Source organism: Amphibalanus amphitrite, unplaced genomic scaffold (genome assembly GCF_019059575.1).
Source record: "Amphibalanus amphitrite isolate SeventyFive unplaced genomic scaffold, NRLGWU_Aamphi_draft 001106F_arrow, whole genome shotgun sequence".
NCBI classification, from domain to species: Eukaryota; Metazoa; Arthropoda; class Thecostraca; order Balanomorpha; family Balanidae; genus Amphibalanus; species Amphibalanus amphitrite.
Window position 1 is genome coordinate 31,952 of NW_024882600.1, and position 18,238 is coordinate 50,189.

General features: G+C 47.3%; 1 protein-coding gene across 6 annotated transcripts; it reads right to left on the reverse strand.

Moving 5' to 3' along the window:
- Window positions 1–72: 72 nt before the first annotated feature.
- LOC122370176 (ruvB-like 1) lies at window positions 73–18,213 on the reverse strand. Of its 6 annotated transcripts, none has more exons than XM_043345542.1 (8): window positions 18,073–18,213; window positions 14,612–14,780; window positions 14,376–14,504; window positions 13,942–14,116; window positions 4,306–4,508; window positions 1,470–1,638; window positions 941–1,139; window positions 73–551 (listed from the first exon to the last, which is right to left on the reverse strand). In XM_043345542.1, the coding sequence occupies exons 1-8, from the start codon at window positions 18,180–18,182 to the stop codon at window positions 197–199; spliced, it is 1,509 nt and encodes a 502-aa protein (XP_043201477.1). In that variant the 5' UTR covers window positions 18,183–18,213; the 3' UTR covers window positions 73–196. The 6 variants fall into 6 exon arrangements, with proteins under 6 accessions (XP_043201477.1, XP_043201474.1, XP_043201478.1 ...); XM_043345539.1 differs by having other exon boundaries at window positions 18,047–18,155; XM_043345543.1 differs by having other exon boundaries at window positions 18,095–18,133.
- Between the last annotated feature and the right edge of the window lie 25 nt (window positions 18,214–18,238).

Sequence of the window (18,238 nt, forward strand, 5' to 3'; positions counted from 1 at the left end):
CAGCATTGGGAGACTGGGAAGAAAATAAAACTTATCGATAGGTTTGTCGGGTACCCTTAGCACAGAGCCAGATCAATTTCCAATATATTGTCTTGGAACAGCATGGAATGAGCGACAAAGCAAGCATAATTGAACGATGACTTGAGATGCACCAATGTGGCCCGAGGGCCCTGAATGACCCGTCCTACCTCCCTAATCACTTCATAAACTTGTCACTGTTGGCCGCCAGCACCTTGGCCGACGCCTTGGCGTCGTGGAAGAGCTCGGACACCTCCTTGAGATCGTCAGCCGTGATGGTGGACCTGCCGTTCACCTTGGCGGTGAGGTTGGCGGGCGTGAGCAGCTGGACGGCGTACCTGAGCGTGGTGTCGGCGCCCACCTGGCCGAACGCCTGCAGCGCAGCCGGCTCCACCGTGAGGCCCTCGGCCTGCGCGCGGATCTGGATGATCTTCACCATCTCCTCCTGCGAGTAGGGCAGCGTGCGCACGATCAGCAGCCGGTCCAGCAGGTCCAGCGGGATCCCGTGCGGCGCCACCACGTCCTCGCAGCCCCTGAGGGAGAGGAGGGGGGAGGTCAGATGGGGCGACAAGATCGCACCACTCGATCATGACACTGATAATTACACAAAGCAGGCGATAACCTTGTGTTGATGGGGCAGTCAGCACAGGGTTGGTCAGACACGGTCAGGCAGTCGTCAGTCCTTGTCACGTTTCTCGACACAATTAAATAGCTTTCACTAACCCTGCTCATATATTGCCCATATATCCAGAGATAGCCACGAACCATGTCGGATCCCCGTCACCGTCATTTGCTGTCTCAGGCCTCAGCCGTCTCAGGATCAGTTCCACGTGGATTGCTGCATTATGTGCACCGTCCAGCGCGGTCAACCTTAGCATTTCTCGAAACAAAAGCGACTACATCCACACCCAAGTTTTCTCACCTGACGGCGCAGTTGCCTCGGTTGGTGGCGAAGATGACGATGGGCGCGATGGTCATCTCCAGCGCCCGGTGCAGGTAGGTGAAACACTCGATATCCAGCATGTGGACCTCGTCGACGAACAGGACGCCGGGCACCAGCTCGGCGATACCCTCGTCGATATACTTGTTGACCACCTTGTTGATCTCACGTCGGAGCTTGTCTGTCGGATGGGGACAGCTTATTAGGAAAGGATCGCGTGAACAGTGACGGATTAGGAGACCAAAAGCTTCCCAGCTCTATCAAATTTTCTGTAAATCAAAAGCACCCACCGATACGACAATCTTTCCTGCCAATGCAGCCCATCTACCTATCGATCAGGCTTCCCGGTCGACTCCAAATCTCACATAACCACTCCAATCAGATTGCACTGGGAATACTTGGTCACCTATCTAGTACCTAGTTTACCTAACCAGCAACATATCACACCTGTACCCCACCGTATCCCTTCAAACGAACCCCTTTTGCCGCCAAGCCCCGGTTCCGGCCTCACCTGTGATCTCGGTCTTCTTGGGTTTCATCAGCTGTCCCATCATGGAGAGAATGTCCTGGCCGCCCTGGGGCCTGGCGTTCGCCACGTCCAGATCGTGCAGAGTGACGTCCTGGATCACCTCCTTCTTCTTGTGCACGTCACCCTTGGGTAGCGGTACGTACTCCTCTGCCTGAAGAGGGGGAAATGTGTCATTGAACTGCATAGTTGGGTGAGGGGTGCAGCGCAGCAGCATCGGGACATACAAGAAGGAAATCAGAGACACCACGAAGGATGGGAAAGGACAATGACAACCAGCCCCGATGATATTTATTTGGCTTTGGGTCGCGTCCCAAACAGCAGCCGTCCAAAAGTCTCTTAGAATTCAACTATTAAGTCAATGGAACATCGCATTCTCTTTCCACAATTACGCAAAATGAAAAAATAGCAACACAATACGCATCAGCTCATTCACTTTAGTACCCAAACTTCTTCTCGACCCACCACCACCACCAGCCCCCGTTCACGCAAGATTACTTTACTACCGTTCACGAGCTTCAGAACTCCTTTACCGTGACGTCATCACGGCGCATGAATTTTCCTTCACCCATAGAAATGCATGCAAAGCATGGTGTGTTTGAGGCGGGCTAAGGAGAAATCTAAGGCCTACATGTGTTCAAAAGACGTACCACTAAGCCAATGGATTCGTCTCATTACGATAAATGGGGTTGAAATCGAAACATTCGGCCTTTATTTATCTAAAATGGGCCAATCAAATGGTCCCTGCAACTCATAATGAAGGATTTCCTCTGCGTTGAAAAATTTGTTTCAAGTGTTTTTTCATCAGCGACAGGGGAAATCCTTCATAATTGCTACCAGATTACTACCATATTCCCTCGCATTTCTGTTGCGCATTGCCTCACAAATCAGAGTTTTGTGAAGTTTATATTAATTTAATTGTCATATTTTGACTGATTTTGGCGATTTTCAATTATTTCAACGCAGCATGGATCAGATAGCTCTCATAGTTTGCTGAAGAATGTGGCTTTTGCTTGGTTATTTTCAAGTTATCTGTGATTTGGTGCGCCGTGATCGTAGCATTATACAAATTATATGAACTTTATATATTGAATCAACTTTTGAAGTGAAGTTCACATGAAAAATCAAAAGTTCAAGCATAATAATTGTTAAAACATAATGATGCAACATGTGTCTCCCAGATGGAACTTATATTTCAATTGAAAACTGAAAATGGAAAACAGAAGATGGATCTGCGGAGTTACTGAGATCACAAGGTGCTCTTGATTGTTGGTAATTGAAGATGTTGAGAGAACTTGTGAATCTGCATACCGGTCCTGACTTGCTTGATTGTTTAAAACTATTTTAATTCTCATAATTGTGTAAAGTGTAGTGACTGTGCACACTGCGCAGCACATGTGCGCAGAAATGTGCAGGTGGCTGGTAGGTGGGTTAAACTTCGGAGATGCGAATTTGGATGTCAGTTATAAAATTAATGGTTATGCCTTGTAGAGTAAGCTCTGCTGTTTTTTTTTGTAATTGTCTTTTTTATAATTGTAACCTACAATGCTGTTAGTTTCATTTTTATTAAAATGCTCGACCAGAATTTGCACTTGTTCATGCATGAATGGCTAAGTTTGGGGTGTTTATTCAACCCTGACTGCTCAAGTTTTTCAAAGGCACATGACACAGCACGGCTAGATCAGCTAGTACCTACCTGTTGACTATTTTTGTTTTTGGTGGTGATGTGTTTGCTGTTTGTCTTTTGCAAGGTGGTCAATGAAATAAAATAATGCATTATTTTGGAATGTTTCCTTGACAGAAGCCAGGAGCCGGATTGATGTGTGCTGGTGAATGAGATGGTTCAAAAGCATTATCTGATGTTTTTCAATGTGCATAAGCCATAACATCCCTTTCATACGATGGAGTTTTAATAGCTTCTCAGTCTCTGTCATTTTCCTGAAATATTGGTGTAGATAAGAGATATCAGTACCTTCTCAGAGGTACCTGCCTTCTGCTGGATAAATATTTAATTGGTTGGACGAAATGGACAGGTAGCCTTATGATAATGTAATGTGAAATCTTATTTCTATAAAACTTTGAAAATGAAGTTCTAATTATTCATAAGTGCATACATTTTTGATGACTAAGAAAGTTTTCCACAAGAGTAGAAAATGTGGGAAAGTCTATCAAATAACACATTCTGAAGGCTCAATGCTGACAGAGTGCTGCCTCAAAGAATAACTGACTTGCTGGGTTACGAATATTTCTTTATTTTAATTTTCAAATGTAATGTACAATACATTGCAGTGAAATAACAAAATAGTGCAGTAAAATAGTATTGGCGACGATCAAACAACACGTGCGCCATTGATGTCTGCAAAAATTGCTACCAGATTGCTACCAAATCCGTGACGTAGCTACGGCGCCTTTATTTCCCTAGTGAACCCAGCCCCCGTTCACGAGCTCCAGAATCCCTTTACCGTGACGTCACCACGGCGGCAGAATCTCCCTTACCCATAGGCATGCATGCAAATTTCATCATCTTTCGGGCAAGCTGGATAAAAAATCAAGGCTTATATGTCATCAAAAGATGTACCAATGTAACAACGAATTCGCCTCATTACGATAAATGGGACTGAAACTAAAAAAGTAGGACTATATCGAGCCAAAATCAGCAACTCAAATTACCCATTCATTTGAATGTGAAGGATTTCCCCTGATAACGTCACCACGGCGCCTTTATTTCCCTAGTGAACCAACCTGAGTAGTAAAGGAATCTTGAGTGAACCAACCTGAGTAGTAAAGTAATCTTGACCACCACTATCCCATCCCCGCTCACCTCCAGGTCATACTCTGACGCGAACGTGTCACTGCGTCCCTGGCGCTTCACCGAGCCGCTGTTGGCCTCGATGTAGATGACGTCGCCGACCTCCACCTTCTCCTTCTGAAGCGACTCGTAGATGGAGGGGTCCAGCTTCAGCTGCTTGGTGCCCTTGGCCGTCTTCAATCCGATCACCACAGAGCTGATTGTTTTGCCGTATCCTGGACAAAGCCGAGTGGCGGGGGACGGATGGGTAAATCAAACGGGTAACCGACGTAACGAATGGGCGAACAAGCGGATAAACGGGGCAGGCGAGTGGTCTGGGTACGGAGGAGCGACTGCGGGTAAAATCGAGACTAGAAAAGTGAGGCAGCCGATGAACGGTACTAACGAACGATTAATGGGTCATATAGTAAAAGGACTATCACGGCATAATGCCACTAAATATCTTGGTAGCTTATCTCCAGGCCGGATCGATTGATATGAAACGGTTGGCCAGCAGTACGGGACTTTCCGTATGGGGTTTCCACACTTATTTCCAGCGGTACAAGGCTTCACGTCATTGACTTGTCGTAACTTTTTGGGTCTACAAACATTACCGTTACCATGGATGATATAACACTGGATTGGTGTCTCGTGAAAATTAACATTGGGATCCGCGACATTGGGATCAGGCCTGCCATCTAGCGAGAGAATTGTCGTCAGTTAGGAGCAAGCCGAGTGAACGCCATCTCTCAGCATTATGACACACGTGGGTGTGGTGTGTTAGTTGGCTTGAAGTGCATATTCCCACGAGTTGGAGGTAATCTTACTGGACCTGAGACGACAAAAAAGGTCTTAAATACTTGAAAGCCAAAAACATCAAGCAGTCTTTAGGTAATACCGAAAATAAAATGCGTAAGACGGTGTGCATTGAAACACCCAGTCCCATCGGCTTGTACGACCTTTTATATGGTCATTTACTCGCAATGGTACAGCAGTTTGACAATATGTCATACATATTTGGTAGGCTTATTCCTTCTTCTCCGAATTTCGCCCGATTTTCTTCATCTTAGTTAAAGGGACCCTCCCACCTTCAAAAAAGTTTATGAATTGGCATGAAAGTGATGTCGCTCGGTTCAGAAAGAGCGAGGACGAATATCTACCAAATTTCACCGAAAAATATTCACCCGTTTTCAAGATATTAGACTTTTACTTTTGTTTACTTTTTAGGGATCTCCGCTGTTTCTAGCGACTTTATTTTAGAAGTGCGGCGTTTGCGGCAGATGCTGCGCGCAAATAGCATATACCACCGCATGCTACAAAACATTTTAGTCAAACATTTAAAAATCGTTAGATATCTGCGCTGACGTCACACATTCAGAGGGGTATTCCTAAGCATTAGCCCCTCTGAATCAAAATGCTGCAATTTTAAAATTCAATATTTCCGATTTAAGGGTGCGTTAACTTCGGAGGTGGCTCCGCTCAGCGTTGGTGTCCGAGCACTACTATTCCGATTCTCAGCCAGTAGATGTCACCAGGGTAGAGCGTTTTTTTCCCACGTTAATGACCTTCTCCCCCTCCTCATTTCACGGCCCTTACGATAACGACGTTTGGTTACTGCGCCGGCGCGGCGGGCGGCGCCGACTGAGGGAGATCATGGTGTGTAAACACCGCGCGGAAGGAACACGTCTCTCGACAGGCCTTGCCGGTGCCGTCCTTAGCCTGGTGTAGGTACGTCCTACCCAGTTAGAACGAAAGTGATTATTTGATATGGATACATGTTATCAAATATTGAGTCTGCCGCAGCTCTAGTCACAAGAATGCGTCTGATATCCTCACATGATTGACCTGACGGCATTGTTTTAGTGAAATGCAGTGCTAGATTCACATTGCTACACATACAGGGTTGGGCAGATAAATTGGGAAAAATTTCAACTTCCTCTAAAACGACTATTTTTTGAGTGATAAAGATAATTTTTGAACATAAATATAGGCTAATGAATATTTTTCCATGTTATGCAGGTTGCGTTGTAATTTTGAGTCGGCTGGTCACAGAACGTGGCCTTAAGCAAGCCACTATCAACTTAGTCCGCGCCCACATGCATGCCAATATTCTAATTATGCTCCATCAAATGGCTGAAAGCGGTGTGTATCGAATAGACGTAAACGTTGGAGGAAGAGATGATATTGACTCAATATTACATACCTATTGCGTTGACACCGGCCGCTCCCCCGGTTTTTCAGGGGGGTTAAAAGGCAAAATTCAGTTAAGTCAGAGGATCCTCGCGAAAACAGTGGCGCGAGCTTACAGAAAAGGTAGCCGCGCCATGAGAAAGCGATATACCAGCACCTCAAAACATGTACTCTTATGCATTTATGCATATCAAAACCTGTTAACATAGATGTTGAAGCAGCTGTGACGTTAAAAAGATTGTTTCCTCTTGAAGGGCTTGGAGAAGCGAGCAAGCACGTGCAGGTCTTTTCTGACGATGGTGTCCCCATAACCGAGCATATGAACAACTGCAAACACCATGTAACATCGCAACCAGCCCAGAAGACGTGATATTAGTTCCAAAAAAACATGCAGCAGACATCGGTGATGGCATTCTACTCGGTGACTTCAGACGGTCACGTGGGGCCCCCTTATTTTACGGAATCGGGAGGGGGTTCGCCATTAAAGGGTACCTAACCATTATTCCGGCAGTTCAAACCAACAAGATGGAAGAAGGCAACATCCTGCATGGGGTGATGCTCTTCGAGAAGTCAGCTCCCCGGCATACAGTAAATTAAATACAAAATCTCCTGAAACGGAGGATCCCGCAAACTGTACCCAAGGGAAAATGCCCCCTTCCTCATTAAACCTCAGCCCACACAAGTTCTGGTTGCTGGGGCGTTTTTGCGGGTGAGTCTAACGAACGTCCCCATGTGACTGTGACGAGCCTCAGCAGTGCCAGTCGGCTACAATTACGAGCCATTTCAGACGGAAGATCTCGCCGCGCGTGCAGTCAGTCCAGGCACCGACAAGGACTGATGCAGGTGGACCACGGTGACCATATTTAGTGATAAATGTGTAAAATTGGTGTGACAATATGTGATCCAAATTTGAAATGCCTATGTTTACAAATTTCTAAACTACGGCGTTTTAAATGCAAATACGTATTTTGTCCCAATTTATCTGCCCAACCCTGTACTACCAGTAAAACGCCTTTTGGGCGAAGAACGAGCGAGCGAGATAGTGAGCCCTGCACGTGCGGAAGGGCGAGAGGATACTTCCAACGGGGCTTGTGCAAAGCACCCTTCTAAACGGTCGCTAGCGGTGTGCCAAATTTGAACGCAATCGGCCCAGCCGTTCCTGAGATCTGGAAGCGGCATTCTGCACGTGTGCACGTGCAAACGGGTCCAAACTGACTTTTGCACGGCACTCTACTAACCGGTCCCCAGCCGTGTACCAAATTTGAGCACAATCGGCCCAGCCGTTCTCGAGATCTGGAAACGCCCCCTGCACGTGCGCACGTGCAGTAGCACCCTAACCGCAACACATGGGAATGCATTGCCTGGTGGGTGCCGTTTATGCCCCTGCAGGATAAACGGTGGACCTTACGTCAACTCTGAGGACATGCTAGCAAAAGAACGTTAACCCTCGCCCTGGCAGGGGGGGGGGGTCGATGCGACCCCCCCCCTAAGGTTTTTGGAAGACAGCGTAAAAACGGCGGCGCGTTGCGCAGCGGCGCTTAATTTGGCACGGCCTATGGGGCAACCTTTTGACATATGACCTGAAAGTTTCAGGTCCGGGTGGCCTTGGGTCAGGTTACCAGGTCAGAAAAACCGGTACAAGGTCATGGTCAAATTTCAATTTTATTTTTGCACTTGTCCAACTCACAGTTTTTGACTGATTTCCTTCAAAGTTTCAGGGTGTGCTAAGTTCACCGAGTTGTATAACATATACTTCGGGTTTTTTGATGTCACTGACCTGAGGTCAGTTAGAGGTCATTACGTCGTAATGGGAAAATACTATGGGAAAATACTAAATTCGGAAAATACTGGAGATATCCGCTTCGTTCTATCACTTTTGTTCTTTGAAACCACAGTACTTGACAGCAGGTCACTTGGTGCTTCTTTGTTTGGTGTACTTATCTATGGGTCAGGTCAAATGAGGTCAACTGAGGTCAAATGACGTTTTTGCCAGCGGGGCGCCGGTTAGTAGCTGCTGGAAGTTTAGTCAAGCCAATTTCCTACTAAAAAGCAGACGAGATCTAGTTTAAGTAATTTCCATCTGTTAAAACAGACGACAGAACAGACCCCTAAAGCCCCTAGGCAAAACTGCGACCAAAGCATTGCACTGGTTGCAAACAAAATAAAAAGAGCTGACGGTTGCACAGCGCGTTCCAACTAAACAAAAAACAATGAAACTCGAAAAACTCAAGTCATCGAAGCGATAAATCGAAAAATCGAAAAACCGACGCCAAAAAGCGATAAATCGAACCGAAAAAGCGAAAAACCGAAAAATCAAAAACCGAAAAAGTGTCCCGTGTAGCTTGACCTTTATCCCTTGCCGGACCTATTGGTTTTCTACATACGCGCCGGCCGAGGGGGGGGTACGACCCCCCCTCGCCGTTTCGCCCCTGGTGGAGCTAGCGCGTCGCGGAAAAAACGAGCGTGTGCGCCGTTACGAGACGCAGAGATTGGTACCCGATTTTAAGGTCCTAGGTCAACCGGTGACCTCTGAGGTCAGGTCAAGTGCCCCAAGGTACGGTTCAGTTTTTGGTGAATAACTTCGCGAAAAACGGCCGCAGAGCGCCGATTTTGGCAGCATCGTGTTCGCCTCGCTCAGGCGCGTCGAATGATATACTTTTTGTCCGGGTCAGGTCAACTTGGGGTGCTGACCTCAGGTCAAGGTCAGGTCAGCACCCCCAGGTCACGAAGTTGGTCGAAAGAGGTCATGTCGCATATCATTCGATTCGGCAGGCCTTCCTCCTGAGTCCATTGGTGCTTTCCCCGACTCGCTAGCTCAATTTGATCAAGAGTTATTGACGAAAAACTAATTTGACCTTGATGACGTCATAAATGACGTCACGCAAGGTCAACATTGCAAAAGTGACGCATCTAACCTTGCAAGGAGTGCATCAAATCACGATTCTGTGTGCTTGAGATAGTTGGAGATCGTTCCCGGCGCCAGAATAGCAGTTTTCATTTTTCCCCATTGACTTATAATGGTGAGGTCACGAAAATGACCTGACCTCATATGACCTTTAGGAAAAATCCGAGATATACAAGTTGTGGGACTCATAATGGATACTAGATCCTGCAAGTTTCATTTCCCTGTGACATCTCCTCTGGCAGTGAGGGCGTTGCGAAGTTGCGACATCTGAAGACCGTGCAGAGGTTCACTTATGACGTCATAGGTCAGTGACCTGACCTGACCCAAAAATGCGGTTGGTGTCAAAAGATGCGGCTTGGATCAAAGGTCAGGTATGCCCAGTTTCAGCTCTCTCTCGCCAGCGTGTTCGGAGCTATCGCGAAAAAAACCCTATGGGGGGGGCGGCACCCGCCCCCTCCCCCCTCGGCCGGCGAGGGTTATAGGACGACAAACGGAGCGAGCGAGAGGGTGGGCCTTGCACGTGGGAAATTGTGAGGGGGTACCTCCAACTGACTTGTGCACGGTACCCTACCAACCGGTCTCTAGCAGTGTGCCATATTTGAGCGCAATCGACCCAGCCGTTCTCAAAATTTAGCAGCGGCACCCTGCACGTGCGCACGTGCAAAATGGATGGGTCCCAACTGACGTTTGCACGGCACCCTACTAACGGATCCCTAACCGCTAACCAAATCTGAGCGCAATCGGTCCAGCCGTTCTCGAGATCTGGAATCGACCCCTGCACGTGCGCACGTGCAGCAGCACCCCACATGAACTGTGGGACATGAAAATGCATTGCCTAGTGGGTGCCTACTGCCTACCTACATGCAAAGTTTCAGCTGAGAACACTGCTGATGACAAGGAAGAGTGGCACCGCGAGCGACGCAAACGCGTCACTGCGACAACCTTTCACCAAATAGCGAATATGCGAGACTCAACGTCAAACAAAAACATCATGAACAGACTTCTTTACGATACAACAAAAGATTTAGATACACCTGCTCTGCAGTATGGCCGCGTCAACGAGGAGCTAGCTATAAGTATACAAGCATATGAAAAGCAAACAAACACTGAAGTGAAAAGACCAGATGGGCTGGTAGTGCACCCGAAGCATCCATTTTTGGCCGCCACTCCTGATGGAATCGTTTCTGATGACATCATAGTAGAAGTGAAATGTCCCAAAAGTGCAGAGAACACTTCACTGGAAAGACTGGCAGCGTCTTCTAGTGGACAAACTAGTTTTTTTTTTCTTGACGACAAACTTGAGCTAAAAAAGAGTCACCAATATTACACCAAAGTTCAGTGCCAGTTGGCTTGCACTGGTGCAAGGTTCTGTGACTTTTTTGTCTGGACACCAAACGAAACGTCATGTCAGCGCATAGCTGCTGACGAAACGTTCATCGCAAACAGACTGGAAAAAGTGAAGGCATTTTATGATGAGTGCATCGTGCCTGAAATCGTAGATCCCCGCAAAGCACGACACATGCCGTTCCGTGAGCGGTCAAGGTATAGGGAGCCCAAGGGCAAAGACGTGAAGAAGAAAAAAAAACATACAGGATGAGGCGACTAGCCCCGCCACACATCTAACAAGCTGAAACTTTTTTTGTCACTCATCCGGTATCCCATCATGGCAAAAAGGGTAAAAAAGGGAGCGACTCACAACAGTGAATGAGACTTCGATGTAACATATCATTGGCTCAGATGTCGACCACGCATCAGCTAAGGTAATTTCAGCAATCGTGTCAAAACTGAAGCATTCGCTCAGCATCATGCCGATCTCATTTTGTGCTCCTTGTTCTGTGTCAGTTTCGTGTCATGTACGAATGCAATATGTCAAATCAATGCATGCCATGGATGTAATATTATGTACCGGTTATACTGGTATGTTTTCATTGGCTTCGCCTCTGCACTGTGTCAGCAGAGCAGACGCCATACTGGGGATTTATGTGTGATGCATCGCTGATGTACAACTACTGATGCACTGTTTTATTACTGTCCGTGAGTATTACAATACATAGTGGTACTGGTTCTTCCTTCTTGGTCTTGAGCTTCACCATGTGGTTGCTATATACCGATACCACATTATTTGTCGACGTGTTGTGAATTGTGATCGCTATACAAATGCAGCTTCAGAGTAGGTACTATGCGATTGTAATATTACTGACATATGGACAGACTGGCCACAATCCAATTCAAGCATGCCATCACAGTTCACATGCAATACCCATGTTTATTTAGGGGAAAAGGTAAAGTAAAGGCGCCAAGGTTGGTAGTTGGTAACCTGTGTATCGAATTATCGATATACTACTTATATATAAAATCCACTAATCTCATTCAATCCACCCACCATCCGTATTTTCCTCCGACAACCCCGAGCTCGCTTCTGTTCCGGCAGAGTTTCACGGCCACCGGCACACGCGGGAACCCCAGACCGTAAATCACCGTGTGTTGACAGTCCCTCCCCGCCGGTCGGCGCGACTCGCGGGTTTTATTACATGGGGGAACGGCAGGGACCGAGGCGGAGACCCATACGACATCTAGCGGCACTCCCTTGAACCATCAAAACCGTCAAAAAGTGGATATGAATCGGGCTTAATTCCAGTCACAGTTCAGATATTTCTGAAAATTAAACTTCATTTTCTTGTGAAGAAATGTTCTGTGCCCATTTCTATGTAGCCGGTTTTTTATTTTATGCCTCACACAAAAAATGAAAGATGAGCAAAGTTTTACTTTCATTTTTTGCAACATTGCAAAAAGAAAATGGAAAATCGGAGTACATAGAATTGTTGTCCACGTTGAGGAGATGCGGGTGCCATTCATTTTTTGCGCCTAGTTTGAATGACATTTAATGAATTTCGGCTCAAACTTTTCAGTTTTTCCACCTTTATCGTGCAATATCAACGTGAATATTGCACGGAATCAAACAACTTGTCCAAAGTAGGCTTTGTATACCCATGGAGCAGGTACATGCCAAATTTGAGGCTAATATCTCTATCGGTTTTCAAGATATTGCGGTTTTTCACCTCCCATTGACTTAACATTAACATCGCACCCTTAAGGCATTTCTCGATGTTGTGAGTGCCGAAACCGGTAATTGTGAGCCAGGGACCCCATTTTGGCTATCTCAACTCAAATCTAATGTTAAGGTGGGAGGGTCCCTTTAATGTTACGGCACGTGCCACGTGCCAACTTAGGGGTGTCGAAATTGTTCCACATAAAGTAACTCCGCAATGGCTGGGCCCATTACAGTAAAACTTCGTCAATTGTTAGGCACCCAGTGGCCAATGCATTTCCATGTGTCACTATGGGGGTGCTACTGCACGTGCACACGTGCGGGGTGCCGCTTCCATATCTCAAGAACGGCTGGGCGGATAACACTCAAACTTGGTACACAAATGTCACATCGATGCTCGCACTGAATTGATCAGTGCTTACATTGGTGCAGAGTCGTTAGGAAAACGATGAAAAGAGATGCGTGGTGTTTATGCCTTTCTATTCCAGCAGCTGATTGACCCGCAACAGGAGATCCCTGTTTGTGAAGGCTTCGTCTCCCTTTTCCACTCGTTGTTTGAAATAACATTAACAATGTACGAAGAAGATCACACGTCAAAGTTGTTTTAGGCGGCTATCTTGGGCCAGGGCTGCGGAGTTGTAGTCAGAGCCAGCGGTTCTGTTCCGACTCGGAGTCGGTTGATTTTTAAAAGCTGTAGTCGGAGTATGAGTCGAACGTCACCGAAACGTCATGGACTCCACAGACTTACCAGGTCTGCAGAGTCGGAGTCAGAGTCAGAGTCTGTGTGAATTGACAGTTCTGCCCGAGGAGTCGGAGTCGATATTTGGATACCAGAATCGGAGTTGGAGCCAGAGTCACTGAAATTTCATCGACTACGCAGCACTGGTTGGGTCCTTTTCATAGAGCGTCTTGAATGACATATTGAGCGGCAATGACGTTAGCAGTTCCGTTTAAGTTTTTCATTAGACTTATAGATAGTACTTACGTTCGATTTGTTCTTTGATCGGACAATTTGTTTGATTTAGGCCAAGTAACGACTCATGTGAAAAATAGCGAAAACGACACGTGCTGGCGAAGTCTCCAATAACTCCCTGTTTCACGATTTAATGAGGAAATGACATGGAACTGCTTATCTTCTTACTAACCCTGCACATAAATCTATTAATTTCTTCGCTTTTACTGACACATAAAGACATAACCTTTTGAAAAATTGCACAACAAGCCTGCTACTGCACCACACTCCCGTGTGTCACAATGCTAATCAGCGGCGTTCACTCGGCTTGCTCCTAACTTACGATAATTCTCCCGCTAGATGGCAGGCCTGAGCTCAATGTCGCCAAAAACTGTGAAGACACCAATCCATTATTATCTCATCCATGCCGTTACCAACGGGGGCTACATTACATCATTTCAACGCTCTTGGGGTTCGCAGCAGTCTCCCTTCTCCACTACCATGGGGCTCCACCTTCTCCACCCTCCAATCGGCACTTACGCCCCATGGGGTTATCGGTTTCTTTCCACTCACCTCCCATGGGGTTCTCGGTCTCCTGCGGGGACAGCTCGGTCACCTCGCCCTCATACACCTCCTTCATCTCTTTGATGCGAAGGCCGATGGCGCGCCGGAAGTTTTCCATCAGCACCTCAGTCTTCTTGATCTCAGAGCTAAACACTTCGGAGCCGACCATAGGGCAGAACGGTACCTGCCGAGTGGCGCGACAGCGGTGAGCGGCAAAGGACCACGGCCGGTTCATCGGACGGATTCACCGTCGGCATGGGGACGTATCACTCTACAAACCAAGTGCGCTGTCATAGGAATAAAAAGCGCACATGCAGCGCGACGCAACTCTCAGACTCTCCGTGAACCAGGACTTACGATCGTCATTTCCGAGACAATTATGGTTTCAAATTCATCACACTAGCTACAAGTGTAAGCGGCGGGGACCGCTGTGTCGCGCTCACCTTTGATCCGAGCTCCTGCGACACAGCCAGCGCAACTGCGGTTTTACCGGTACCCGGCGGGCCGACCAGTAGAATACCCCGGCCCGCCATCCGCTTTGACTTGATCAGGTCCACAATAATACCACAGGCCTGTGTACAAATGGCAGTGTTAGAAAATTACATAATAGGGGTCTTGCAGAGGTAGCATGTCCAACTCAAACAAGTCATGTAGAAGGTAGAAAAATCCTCTCGCTCACCTCCCGTGCATCCTCCTGCCCCACAAGACCTGCAGCACATGAGACGGCATGACCAGCCTCATTCAGACCCAGTCCCTTGACATGGCTGTGACTGGAGACACGCTGTGCCTTGGTGGTGCTTTTGACCTCCTCAATCTTCATAGCTGGAGTACTGGTGGGATCAGGTGCTCTGAAACATTGGCTCATGTTACTGCGCAATGTTTAACATTCTATGTAATTGAATAATGCATGAGAGATTAAGAAGCCACACTAAACCAGGTACTTAGGATACTGGACATTGTCACCATCTAACTGCATTCAGCAATGCATAGCATAGACATTATCAGAGATTTTAGGCTGGGAAGACAATTCAACTTTGGTGTTAAGTGAAGCTTTCCAAAAGTTACTTGTTCTATATGCCATTTTAAAATTTGACATGTCATGGAGTGGAGTGAGGAATAGGTTGGAGAGTGATGCATTTGAAAAAGTTCAAATGAATATATGAGTGGCTAGGCTAGTGTGACTGTGAACCCTCAAGTCTTTCTAAGCAGTGCTTAAAGCGACTGGTGCTGAGAACCCACCACCAGACCTTGCTGGCAATGACATCAAGTTCAACAATCATTTAAATGAAAAATTTAATGATTATCAGGTAGGTAGCATAATCAAAATAGTCCTTCCATATTGATATCGAAAAATGACTCCCTGCCAAGATGCCAACTAACTCAATGCAGGAAAGTGGGTTAAACAAAGTAAACTTGGAGGTTCTCAGCAGGGCTGCGGAGTCGATGGATTTTCGGCGACTCCGACTCCGGCTTTCAAAAACCAGCTCCAACTCCGGGCAGAATTGTCGACTCCGACCGACTCCAACTCCGACTCCGACTCCGTAGACCTAGCAGGGTTGCGGAGTCGACAGATTTTCTGTGACTCCGACTCCGGCTTGGGTTTCTAAAATCGACTCAGACTCTGACTCCGACTCCGGTCACAACTGTCGACTCCGACCGACTCCGCAGCCCTGGTTCTCAGAAGCTTGACCACAGGGCACAGTGACTACCAATTAGGTAGGGATGAATTCACTGCCACTAAATTACCAGGAGGATGCCTTATCCACTTGTGGCTTGTGCTGTAAGCACACAGCGCACATTCAAATTGAGGCTCAAACTACTATTGAGTATTGGGCAACTGGGTATAAGCGATATTGCTGTGGTAGGGTGCCGAGTGGAGCATCTTGATCTGTGATGCTGCGTAAAAAGCTCCATTTTCTGGATACTCAAGGCGGCAGATTAATAAGTAACCACCAATTCATCCTTTCAGAATACTGCTTTTAACCCAGAAATTGCCTTTACTTAGCTAGCTAGGAACCAAGCAGCTCAACCATTCCAATTCTTTTAAAATCGAAATTGAGATGTCATGAATCCCGACTGGAAAAAATGCACACTTTCGTCGAGAACTCGAGCGTAGTTGGGCGTTTGCGCCGAAAATTTTCGGCGTACTTCGGCGTAAATCGACGGCTTGCGCCGAAATTTTCGGCGTACTTCGGCGTAAATCGCGAAAAAAACGTCCGGGGGTGGCACCAACCCCCCTCGGCCGGCGAGGGTTAAATGTCTTCGGGAGTTAAACATCTTAAATATCACTTATCTTGTCTCGTGTTCGTCTCAGGGTATTTAAGTCATGTTCAGTGAACCTGATTGCGACTCTCCCACGGCGGGAACAGTTCACCGATCCAGAGTGAGGTTATGGATTGTCGGATCCCCTAGTTCAGATAACGTATGCTATCGTGTGCGTATTGACCGTTGTGATTCCTGTATTTCCGGCGTGTGGTTTGTGAGCGGACGCTGGCAATCGGTCCCGCGTGGCCTGGTATCTGCCCGATCCCATCGGCCGTGCTTGCACCACGCCTGTTGAAGGCCCCGTCAGGCGTCAGTCACCGGCTGGGCACTACTGCTGATCAGAGCCGGGCAACAAAATAAAGGTTACGTTATGGAACATGCCAGTGAGTTTGTGAGTCAGGAGATTTTGTGATAGCGAACCCCGACTGGAAAAAATGCACACCTTCGTCGAGAACTCGAGCGTAGTTGGGCGTTTGCGCCGAAAATTTTCGGCGTACTTCGGCGTAAATCGACGGCTTGCGCCGAAATTTTCGGCGTACTTCGGCGTAAATCGCGAAAAAAAACGTCCGGGGGTGGCACCAACCCCCCCTCGGCCGGCGAGGGTTAAATGTCTTCGGGAGTTAAACATCTTAAATATCACTTATCTTGTCTCGTGTTCGTCTCAGGGTATTTAAGTCATGTTCAGTGAACCTGATTGCGACTCTCCCACGGCGGGAACAGTTCACCGATCCAGAGTGAGGTTATGGATTGTCGGATCCCCTAGTTCAGATAACGTATGCTATCGTGTGCGTATTGACCGTTGTGATTCCTGTATTTCCGGCGTGTGGTTTGTGAGCGGACGCTGGCAATCGGTCCCGCGTGGCCTGGTATCTGCCCGATCCCATCGGCCGTGCTTGCACCACGCCTGTTGAAGGCCCCGTCAGGCGTCAGTCACCGGCTGGGCACTACTGCTGATCAGAGCCGGGCAACAAAATAAAGGTTACGTTATGGAACATGCCAGTGAGTTTGTGAGTCAGGAGATTTTGTGATAGCGAACCCTGGTGCTCGGTCCCGCATGGCCTGCTGGTGTCTTTTGTCTGCCCGATCCCGTCGACCGTGCCAACAACCGTCTGTAGACAGTAGTCACTGGAAGACAGTCACACACACACGCCAGCCCCCCCTCGACGAAAAGTGCGTGGCTACAGCCTGCAGCCATCAGTAAGCCTTGAAAATTTTCGGCGCATGAAGCATGGCTTGGTAAAATAATTTCGGCGCATAAACCCTTGCGCCGAAATTTCGGCGCATCACCTCCGCCGAGAACTTCAGCGTAGTGGAGGCATTTTTTCCAGTCGGGTAGCGAACCCTGGTGCTCGGTCCCGCATGGCCTGCTGGTGTCTTTTGTCTGCCCGATCCCGTCGACCGTGCCAACAACCGTCTGTAGACAGTAGTCACTGGAAGACAGTCACACACACACGCCAGCCCCCCCTCGACGAAAAGTGCGTGGCTACAGCCTGCAGCCATCAGTAAGCCTTGAAAATTTTCGGCGCATGAAGCATGGCTTGGTAAAATAATTTCGGCGCATAAACCCTTGCGCCGAAATTTCGGCGCATCACCTCCGCCGAGAACTTCAGCGTAGTGGAGGCATTTTTTCCAGTCGGGTCATGAATGAAGACGGAAATTTTCGAGCCAGAGCTCATTGTCATGTTGATGCCGCGCTCCGCACTCCGCAGTACACAGACATATGTAATACTGATACTCAAGCCATCATCATGGGCTCAAATTATGCAGGCAATAATATTTTAATGAAAAAATCCAAAGAATCTAATCAAAATACGCTGTAATCTTGAAATATAAAATAAAAGAAACGCACGATGGAAACTGTCACTTGCTACCCACGAGGCAGTATTGAATAAACAACCAGCGGAAAATGAAGAAAGATTTGATGAGTGACGCCAATAGCCAAACTTAGCAGAATAGCCGTTCGTTAGCCAAACAAATATAATCATAGTGTATTTTGCTATTCTAAAATTTAATTTTTTTATTGTGAAAAAATACAAATAGC

Bases quoted from the DNA above. Each gene is read 5' to 3' on its own strand.
- LOC122370176 (XM_043345542.1), bottom strand. From the start codon at position 18,182: ATGATTATATTTGTTTGGCTAACGAACGGCTATTCTGCTAAGTTTGGC. The intron at 14,781-18,072 runs GTGGGTAGCAAG...CCAATGTTTCAG, and splicing joins TGTTTATTCAATACTGCCTC to AGCACCTGATCCCACCAGTA. The intron at 1,140-1,469 runs GTGAGGCCGGAA...CCCATCCGACAG, and splicing joins CAAGAAGACCGAGATCACAG to ACAAGCTCCGACGTGAGATC.